General features: G+C 42.1%; 1 protein-coding gene across 11 annotated transcripts in view; it reads right to left on the bottom strand.

The window, feature by feature from the left end:
- Nucleotides 1-10,642, bottom strand: part of LOC102446356 (uncharacterized) — an 83,687-nt gene extending 73,045 nt beyond the window's left edge. For 6 of the 11 annotated variants that reach the window (XR_012904030.1, XR_012904027.1, XM_075929656.1 and 3 more), the window contains exons 1-4: nucleotides 10,243-10,640; nucleotides 9,810-9,899; nucleotides 4,735-4,842; nucleotides 2,806-2,890 (exon numbers count right to left, since the gene is read on the bottom strand). Coding sequence is in view for 9 of the 11 variants with exons in the window: in XM_075929656.1 (XP_075785771.1) it covers nucleotides 2,806-2,890; nucleotides 4,735-4,842; nucleotides 9,810-9,899; nucleotides 10,243-10,431 (472 nt within the window). In the remaining 2 variants the exon portion in view is untranslated. Of the gene's footprint in view, nucleotides 1-2,805; nucleotides 2,891-4,734; nucleotides 4,843-9,809; nucleotides 9,900-9,931; nucleotides 10,122-10,242 lie in introns of those variants that run through there. The other 5 variants (XM_075929645.1, XM_075929649.1, XM_075929653.1 and 2 more) reach the window with 5 other exon arrangements.
- Nucleotides 10,643-11,160: the final 518 nt, after the last annotated feature.

Here is an 11,160-nt window from a genome sequence, read left to right on the forward strand (position 1 = left end):
CGAGCCCTGGTTTTTTTTATATATATATATATCTACACACACACACACACACACACACACACACACTATATACTGTATATAAAGTGTTTTTAACCCTTTTTATTGTAGCACAAGCACTGTCCAGAGTCACACAATGCCGGTGGCAGACTGACTCGGTCCCGTCCGGTTTCGCTTGGTTCAGCTGATGCCACTACTGCCTTGTGACTCGTTTTTTACCGAAGTTCACTCACTAGGCTCTTGCCATTTCACTCACTGGGCATCTTGCTCATTGCAAGTAGATTGCAACCCAGAAGAGCCGGGTTCAGGCGATCTGTGCATGTGCAGCTCGCCGGACAGCACGGCTGGCGAGCAGGGCTCGCCGCGGTTCGATGAGCCCTGTATATAACCATCTTATAGTACCTCCTGATAGTCCGGCATATCTGATAATCAAGCACCACCTAGGTCCTAGAGGTTCCGGATTATCGGAAGTCTACTGTATTTTAAAAAATAACCCTTCATACAATAAACCACTATAGCAAACACACAATTCTCCCCATAGGGGAAGGATGAGAGACACAGAATGGATCACACATGACTGATGTTAATTACATCATTTAAGGAACTAGTGAAAAGCATTCACATACTACAGTGATGAAGGAGATATCAAAACCAGAACTGAAAAGAAGAGAATGTGCCTGCTTTTCGACATGCACATAGATTATGAGTTGTCAGACATTTTATTGCTCAAGACTGTGGATTTTTTGTTTTGTTTTTTCTTTACATATTCTGCAGTGAGCTTTAACCAGATTTGAATCAGAAAGAACAATTGCCAGATAATACTTAAAAGTTCAGAGTTTTTGCTCACAGTGCCTCAATCAAAAGCAAAATATAGATCTTTGAATCCCAAGTGCAATCCACAAAATTCTCACCAAACCCTGTAACTCACCTGGCACCTATATTTTAATTCCTTCTGCCTGTATTTCTGCCTCTTGGCATGTGCATTGCACTTACGCTCTCAGTGTCTAGAACCTAAGCTACCCCAAAATTCCCAAACTAGCTGAGCAATCATTAAGTACTAGGGACAGACTTTCTGAAGTGGTCCTAAAAGTGTGTAATTTATTATGCACATTTTTATATCTAAGTTTGTGCATAAGTAGATACACTTTCAGTTATGCAACTTGTTTTCAGTGCACTTTCCCACACACTCTTCTAATGGAAAAGTACAGCTGATGTCTTCCGATTTAATAAAATACATCTCTGTTTTGTAACATCAACTTTTCATGTGTGCAATCAATAAAAAAGATATTCAATCTTGCTGAATTTGGGTTTCTTTCAACCAAGATCATAGAATCATAGAATACTAGGACTGGAAGGGACCTCGAGAGGTCATCAAATCCAGTTCCCTGCCCTCATGGCAGGACCCAGTACTGTCTAGACCATACCTGATACACATTTATCTAACCTACTTTTAAATATCTCCAGAAATGGAGATTCCACAACCTCCCTAGGCAATTTATTCCAGTGTTTAACCACCCTGACAGTTAGGAACTTTTTCCTAATGTTCAACCTAAACCTCCCTTGCTGCAGTTTAAGCCCATTGCTTCTTGTTCTATCCTCAGAGGCCAGGAAGAACAATTTTTCTCCCTCCTCCTTGTGACACCCTTTTAGATACCTGAAAACTGCTATCATGTCCCCTCTCAATCCTCTCTTCCAAACAAAAGATCTTACAAAAGGAGTCACACATGGACCGTTATGCCTTCCTCGATTCACACTGAAATCAACAGATCTATGGGAAAGGTCCTTCTGTCTGGATCCTTTTGTATTACACAAGTCTTTATTTGATGCTTCAAGCCTAGATAGTTAAATTTTCCCCCCCTCCCCCAATAGCTCCTGACTTGACATGGAGAAGTTCCTTTATGCAGGCCAACTGCCAGGGGGAGGCACAAATGGGACAATTGCCCTGGACCCTTTAGAATCGCCACTGGAGCACTGTGGTGTACTCCAGAACTCTGCACCTTGTGCTTCAGATGGCTCCAAGGTTCAGCGGGGACGTGATGGGGGCACCATGCTGTCTGGGCATCACTGGTGCCTGGATGCCCCAGCCCTGCCCCTTTCAAAAACACAGAGCCACCTCCACACACACACATATTACACAGCTCCCCAGCTTTTACACTTTACTTTTATTTTAATTTGAGGATTTTGTAGATGGGATAAAACTTGAATTAAAGTTGCTGTTTTACTGACCAGTTGGGCTTTTCTCCCTTTGTTCCTAAAAACTATAAAGTATACTCAATAGTTAATATATGCTCCATTCTCTAATTACTTAATCAGATTTGTATATGTAAAATGCATAAAAATGCTTGCAAATTTTGAAAGTATTTCTTTTTTAAAGTAATTATTTTCATTTGATTTCTTAAACTTGCTTTTTTATTTCTTTGCTGACCTGCAAAGAATGAAAGAGCTGGACTGTCAAAGAGAAGCAGGTCATTGAAAAGAAGCCTTCATTTACACTCAGTAATGCAGTGAGTAGGCAGCTGGCCACTAGGATTCCCATCTATCAAAGTCACATTGCATTCAGACGACTTGAAGACTGCACATTGCTGTGAGCACCCCTGTTTTCTTTTAAAGTCCACCCTGCTGTCAGTACATAAATCTTTCCTGGGAGGTTGCAAAACTAAGTGAATGTATCTTTCTTCAGACTCACCCAATATTTCCCACATTGCTAATTATAACAAAAGTGCAAGGCATAGCAGAAGTATTCCAGAAAAATCTCTCTGTTTGGAATGTCAATGCTTATTTACTAAGTTAAGACTTAGGGTCTCTTACCACATTTTACATATGCATATGCTCTTCTCGCAAACAGTGGTGTATGAAGGAAAGTTCTGGAGACACAGCCAACTTGACAGGAAAGCTGGGAAGAAGATAGTACATGAACTGTAATATTATGATCTAAAAAGTAGCTTTACAGTGCATCCAGCATTGTTACAAAAACAAACCTTGTCATTTATGAACCTAATGATAATCTGGAGCTATCCACATTAGCACCATTGTTCTTTTATTTATTTCAAATTACTGTTTTTATTTACCTCAGCGGGGCTCTGTAAGATTACTCCCCAGCTCAGATTCCTATGGGGATGATTTATGTCATCATTCCAGTGTAACATTTCCCATAATTGTATTGAGTTTAAAAAACATTAGAACCTAAGGGGCTAGACAAGGAGCTATAACATTAGCAGCATGCTCATATAAATCAATTTACTCCCTTGGAGGGGAAAAATGAGGAAGAAATTTAATGAGATTGCACATGAACTGCAAAGCCAATGTGCACTTACCCTTAAGTGTGTTTAATCAAAATGTACAGATGTATCACACAGATAAATTCAAAAATGAGGCATCCATCTCTGTATAATATTACCTCAACAAAGAGCAAGTGAACTTAAAGCCTAAGGTGCCAGAGGATTTTAATGGCCTAATTTTCAGGATGCTCATCAATTTTATGATTATTTTTACTGCCTGCTACCCACATTGTTTCCTATTTACAAAAGCATTTATTATTATACCTTAAAATATAATTCAATTGCTGTCACTGCCTATAGTAAAAAAAATATGACTAGCATGGCAAGACTGTTTCCAATTACCTTAGATGCAATTTATCCTGCCAATCAAAAATGCCTAAATTGGAAAGACTTTAGGGTATGCATGAAATATCAGATATTAATCCAAATATTGTACATTGACCCATATATTCGCATGGAACAGAATTTAATCAACTATTTCACAGAATAAATTTCTGCTTTGACAAATGCTAGATTCCTGTGCCATTACAACAGGTATTACATTATATAAAGCATGATGTCAAAGACCAAGGGTCAGTGACTCGGATCCCGATAAAATCTAAGTGTCTCCAGCAAGCTTCCAAGAGGCTGAAATTTCCATCAAAGTTAATGAGAGCTGAGGATACTCAGCATTTCATAGGATTTAGCGCCAGATGACTAATCCCAGAAACACATTATGCAACCTGTCCAGAATGTCCTGCTACCATTAGGAAATGGGATTCAGATATAAAAATTAAGAAACTAGTTATTTGTCTTTATAGGGCCCAATCATGTGAGGTGGTGACTGTCCTCAATGCCCACACATTCCAGCATAGCATCTCACTGGAGTGCTCCAGCCTTAATGAGTATTAGATTTAGGTATGACGTCACTGATTCATAATTATAAAAGGTCCTAACATTTTCAGCAGTCAAGGTCTATCCCATATTTTCAAAAATATTGACCATTCCTCATTAAACTAATGACTGGAGGTTGTGGGTGTAGTAAATGGGGAATTTCAACTTCTTATTTCTCCCATTACATAAAACACCCTCTTAAGATGTTGTACAAGTCTATTTCTAATATGCTTAATGCAATGTGCAAGCATATGATAACCTAATACATTCAGAAAATTGATTATTTGTGGTTCTGTCTGATCTGAGTCCCAAGTGCAGTGGTGTTTATTATACTGTATGATCTCATTTTGATGTACAATAGCTGTAATGCTAAGATGCAGCTGTTATTCGCTTTAGAATAAATATTAATATGTAATAATATAATAAAAATAATAAAGTCACAAGGTAGAAACAGGACAGTGCATATTAAAACAGGCTCCTTTGATTTAATTATTGATTGAATTTTTACATATTCAAAACATTTAAGATAGTTTTCTCCAAATATAAAAAAGGTACTCAATATGCAATGTACATACTGCAATTTTACCTTAGGGATAGATGCAACTTCTATTGCTTTATTAAGCTCTCGCACTGCTTCCTCATGGAGATTCTGTCTTTGGAAAGCTATAGCTAAATGATAATAGGTTTCAAATAGCTGAAATACACAACCAGAATCTTAAATTATTGTTGAAGTTTTAGTATTGCTGAGATTCTGAACAAGTTTAGGACCAGTTTTTAATTTGTTCATAACCAATTAAACTGCTTTTTACCATTTCTCCTGTCCAATCATTGTTTTACATATTTATATGCTAAAATAATTTCAAATGTATTCCCTCAGCTACTCCCTAAGAACTTTGGGCTAGATTCTTATCTTAAGTTCATTAAAATCAATTGAGGTATGCCACTCTACATCAGCTGAAGGTCTGGCCCGTCAATGATTATCTAGAACTTAAAAGTACATTGTCCAGAAGAGAAGCAATATCATTAATATTTCAATTTACAAAGTCTGTAGTTCTCATACTAAGCTAATTATATATAATTAGTAGATCACCTAAATTAACATAAAACACTGCAATCTGAACACAAAACTAAGAAAGCCCAGATTAATAAAATGACATGGGTATAAATCTGCAAGGTAAGAACAAGTGTAAACTGCCTCCATCCTAAAACTTTGTCAGATACAGCTGCATCCAAAGCCTTGGTGAGCAAATGATTTAATGCTCACCTGAACACAATCAAAGAATCACAAAGTTGGAATAGACATCAGGAGGTCATCGAGTCCAAACCCCTGCTAAAAGCAGGATCAATCCCAGCTAAATCATCCCAGTCAGGAGGTTGTCAAGTTGGGACTTAAAAACCCCTAGGAATGGAGATTCCACTATCTCCTTAGATAACCCATTCCAGTGCTTCACTACCTTCCTAATGAAATAGTTTTTCCTAATATCCTACCTAGACCTCCCACACTGCAACTTCAGACCATTGCTCCTCGTTTTGTCATCTGTCACCACTCAGAACAGCCTCTCTCCTTCCTCTTTGAAACCCTCCTTCAGGTAGTTGAAGACTGCTATCAAATCCTCGCCACACACACACTCTTCTCTTCTGTAGATTACATAAACTCAAATCCCTCAGCCTCCCCTCGTAAATCATGTGCTCCAGCCCCCTAATCATTTTGGTTGCCCGACACTGGACTTTCTCCAATGTGCCCACATCTTTTCTGTAATGGGAGACCCAAAATTGGACACAATGCTCCAGATGTGGCCTCACCAATGCCAAATAAAGATAAATAATCACGTCTCTAGATCGGCTGGCAACATTTCTACTAATGCACCCCAATATGCCATTAGCTTTCTTGGCTACAAGAGCACACTATTAACTCATATCCAGCTTCTCATCCACAGTAATTCCCAGGTCCTTTTCTGCAGAACTGATGCTTAGCCAGTCAGTTCCTAGCTAGTATCAGTGCTTGGGATTTTTCCATCTTTGTTGAACCTCATCAGATTTCTTTTGGTCTAATCATCCAATTTGTCTAGGTCACTCTGGACCTAATTCATGCCCTCCAGTGTATCTACTTCTCCCCCTAGCTTACTGCCATCTGTGAACTTGCTGAGGGTGCAATCTATCCCATCATCCAGGTCGTTAATGAAGATGTTGAACAAAACCAGCTGCACAGCCGACCCTTAGGACACTCTGCTTTATACCTACTCCTATTGTTCACTACGTGTTACACCCGATGATCTAGCCAAGTTTCTATCCACCTGGCAGTTCATTTATCCAATCCATACTTCCTTAACTTGCTGGCAAGAATACTGTAGGAGATCATAACAAAAATGTTGCTAAAGTCAAGGTATATCATCATGTCCACTGTCTTCCCCATATTCATAGAGACAGTTACCTCATTATATAAGGCAATCAGGTTGGTAAGACATGAATTGCCCTTGGTAAATCCATGCTGACTATTCCTGATTACTTTCCTCTCTTCCAAGTGCTTCAAAATGGATCCCTTGAGGATCCCCTCCATTTTTCTGGGGCCCAAAGTGAGGCTGACTAGTCTGTAGTTCCCCAAATTCTCCTTCTTCCCTCTTTTAAAGGTGGGCGTAACTACATTTGCCCTTTTCTAATTGTCCAGGACCTCCCCCAATCACCATGAGTTTTCAAAGATAATGGCCAATGGCTCTGCAATCACATCAGCCAATTCCCTCAGCACCCTCGGATGCATTAAATCTGGCCCCATGCATGTCCAACTTTTCTAAACAGTTCCTAACCTGTTCTTTCTCCACTGAGGGCTGCTCATCTCCTTCCCATACTATACTGCCTAGTGCAGCAGTTTGGGAACTGATCTTGTCTGTGAAAACAGAGGCAAAAAAAGCATTGAGTACTTCAGCTTTCCCACATCATCTGTCACTAAATTATCTCCCTCATTCAGTAAGGGTCCTACACCTTCCCTGACCACCCTCTTATTGCTAATATGCCTGTAGAAACCTTTCTTGCTACCTTTCACATCCCTTGCTAGCTTCAATTCCAATTGCGCTTTGGCCTTCCTGATTAAACCCTGTATACTCCAACTTTATAATTAAACCCTGTATACTCCAACTTTATATTTATAATCTTCCTTAGTCACCTGCCCGTTTTCACTTCTTGTAAGCTTCCTTTTTGTGTTTAAGCTCACCAAAGATTTTACTGTTAAGCCAAGCTTTTCTTACTGTACATTGGGATGTTTTTTTCCTGCTCCTTCAATAAGGCTTCTTTAAAATACAGCCAGCTCTCCTGGATTCCTTTCAACTTCATGTTAGTGTCCCATGGGATCCTGTCCATCAGTTCCCAAAGGGAGTCAAAGTCTGCTTTTCTGAAGTCCAGGGTCTCTATTTTGCAGCTCTCTTTCCTTCCTTCCTTTGGTCAGGACCCTGAACTCAACCTTCTCATGATCACTGCTGCCCACAACTACTTCCCCTACTAATTCCTCCATGTTTGTGAGCAGCAGATCAAGCTGAACATGGTCCTTGGTTGGTTCCTTCACACTTGTACTGGGGAGTTGTCCCCAACTGTCTCTAAAAATGTCCTTGATTGTTTGTGTACTGTTATATTGGCTTCCTAACAGATGTCAGGGTGAGAACCAGGTCCTGTGATCTGAGCTTTTGCTACTTGTCTGAAGAAAGCCTTATCTTCCTAATCCACCTGATCTGGTGGTCTACAGCAGACATCCACCATGATATCACCCTTGTTGCTCCTGCCTCTAAACTTAACCCAAAAACTCTCAATGGGCGTTTCTCTCATTTTATATTGGAGCTCTGAGCAATCATACTGCTCTTTTACATAGAGTGCAACTCCTCCACTTTTCTCCCGTCCTTCCTGAACAGTTTATATCCTTCCATGACAGTGCTCTAATCATATGAGCCTCCCCACCAAGTCTCTGTTATTCCAATCATATAACTAACCTTCATTAATTTATTTCAGGTTTCTAAAGACAAGTATTTGGAGTTGAAATGAAGAAACATATGGCAGCTGCACACTGAAGCCAATGTTACAGAGAAATATGGCTACATCCTGGTAAAATTCTGGCCTTAGGCTATGTCTATACTATAGGGATCTATTGGAAAAAGGTACACAAATAGTGCTCCGCAATTTGTGTACCTTTTTCCAATAGTTTTTTTGGAAGAGGCTTTTCTGAAATTTGACCCATCTACACTGGAGAGGAGGACAGGGCTTCCAAAAGACTGTGTCTGCTCTTCCACAAAAAAAAAAAAAAAAAAAAAAAAGAAAAGAGGGAAGAGCAGACGCTTTCCCTGGACATGGCGGAGTTTTTCCAGGATACTGTCCCAGAAAACCCCCAGGCTACGTCTACACTGGCCCCTTTTCCGGAAGGGGCATGTAAATTTCACTAGTCGTCGTAGGGAAATCCGCGGGGGATTTAAATATCCCCCGCGGCATTTAAATAAAAATGTCCGCCGCTTTTTTCCGGCTTTTAAAAAAGCCGGAAAAGAGCGTCTACACTGGCCCCGATCCTCCGGAAAAAGTGCCCTTTTCCGGAGGCTCTTATTCCTACTTCGAAGTAGGAATAAGAGCCTCCGGAAAAGGGCACTTTTTCCGGAGGATCGGGGCCAGTGTAGACGCTCTTTTCCGGCTTTTTTAAAAGCCGGAAAAAAGCGGCGGACATTTTTATTTAAATGCCGCGGGGGATATTTAAATCCCCCGCGGATTTCCCTACGACGACTAGTGAAATTTACATGCCCCTTCCGGAAAAGGGGCCAGTGTAGACGTAGCCCCATAGTGTAGACATAGCCCTAGTGAAGGCATTAGAAGTTTCACCATAGATTTCAGTAGGGTCAAAATTTAATCTTATGCCTAGGAACACCTGCACAGGAAGCAGGGAAGGAGGTACAGCACCTGAGCAATGGTGGCCATTTTTGTAACAGCTCTTCACCCAAGTACTGTATCTGGTGCATAAAGGACCTATCCCACCAGACACATTATGGGGAGATGACAATACCACCAATAAAGCACTGCTCTCCACAGCTACAACCATGCATCTGTAGGATGAGATCTAGTTCTTACTTTCACCTGAACAGTGTGTTCTCTCAGCTTCCCTGAAATCTAGTCAGATAAATGTGGTTCAAATATGTCACTCAGTTATATGTTCTTAAAATTTAATCATTCAGATGTTGGTGTTATCTAAATGAAGGCTCCAATTCACAACCAGATCCAGATGAAATCTTGCACACATGTTGAGCCCTAGTGATGTCAAGGGTCCATCCAGAAAGATTTGATTGCTGAACTACAGCCTTATATTGTGTCATTTTGTAAAACAGTATTTATCCAGTAATGTCAATCCTGGGTGTTCAAATTTAAGCCATGAGTAAAGTCCCCCAAAATCATGTGACAATTAAAAATCAGGGTTATTTTAAGGGTTATTTTCATTTGCTTTCTGGTTTCTAAGTCTTTAGAGTTCACATTTTCTCTGTAATTGTGATGGTTAGAAATTTTTTTTAAATGAAAGCTTAGGTTTTCACAAAATCACATCACTTCAGAAGCTGGGATTTTAAGAAAGACCCTCTATCTAGGCAACTTGTATTAAATGTCAAGATCTGGCAATCCTACTTGTCACCTGAGAAACTATTTTAAAATTACCAGTTGTACATAGTAAGGACCAGGCTCAAAGTCTTTGGGAAGTTCCTCTTTGCTCAGAGTTTTCAAGAGTGCGGTATAATGTCCAACAACCTGAAAGCAAAAAACATAAATGGCAAACTGACCGCGTCAGACACCCTGAGAAGCAAAGTACAAAGCTCCGCGGGCGGGAGGCGCACCCCCAGCGGGTGGGAGAGCACAGGACAGAGCACAAATACCCGCAGACTGGTGCCACAGCAAGTTTTCATTGCAGGGGGGCTTGCTCTGGCTGGGATGAAGACTGTTGACTGCTCGGTAACTGATGTGCAATGAGACCCCGCCTACTCCGGGAAAGGGGGCCCTTCCGTCCCGACCCTGCCGGTCCCCAGTGAGCTTGGGAGAGGGCAACCCGCCCGGCCCGTGCCCCGCGCCCTCTGGCGGAGGCGGGCGGAGTCACCTCGCTCCAGCGCAGGGCGCGCTCACAGGCTACCGCGGAGAGCAGCTGCGCCTCGGCCCGCGCCTGCGCCCGGGTTACGGTCCTCGTCGCGAAGGAAGAGGGGAAGGAAACGGTCAGCCCGGAGATGGCGGCTTGGGGTAGCACGTGGAGCCTGACCGAGGACGTGGCAGGCAGCGGGACCCGGGACATGCCGGACCCCGAGGCGGCGCTAGGCGACCCGCCGCGCTAGGCACAACAGGCCGCGTTTCCATGGCACCGGGGGCGGGGCCGCGATTGCTGCTCTGAGCCCTGCTGCAGCGCCTCTTCCGCCAGCAGCGTGCGCCTGAGCTGAGCCCTGCGCCTGCGCGGGAGAGCATCACCTCTCCGCCTGCGACTCTGTCCCTAGCCCTCCCGCTTTAAAAGGTGGGCGACAGCCAGGGGAGGGATCACGTGAGGTTTACCTCACGTGATCCCTCCCTCTGGGGCATTTGGCGCTGGCGCTGTCTGCAGACAGGATACTGGGCTAGATGGACCTTTGGTCTGACCCAGTATCGCCCTTCTTCTGTTCCTATAAGAAAAAACCAGGAGCATAGGAGCTGTTTTAGCAAAATGATAACTTTCCTTCAGCCCATTTCTGCTTAGATATGCCCACTCTTCTCCACCCAGATGGTTTTTTTATCTTGTCTTCTTATAGTAAGTGCCAGATTTTTAAAGCGTTTTAGACACCTGAATAATCAGACAGGTGTCAGTAGCCAGGATGGGGCAGTCTATCCTAGTGTTGAAAAAGCCAAAGGTTGGAGACTGAAGTCAGTGGGTACATCTATACTTGCTCCCTATCTCAGGATAGGGATGCAAATGTAGCCGATCGAAATTGCTAATGAAGCGGGAATTTAAATATCCCACACTTCATTAGCATAATCTCACCCGCGCACTATTCCG

The sequence above is a fragment of the Pelodiscus sinensis genome, chromosome 1 (genome assembly GCF_049634645.1).
Source record: "Pelodiscus sinensis isolate JC-2024 chromosome 1, ASM4963464v1, whole genome shotgun sequence".
NCBI classification, from domain to species: Eukaryota; Metazoa; Chordata; order Testudines; family Trionychidae; genus Pelodiscus; species Pelodiscus sinensis.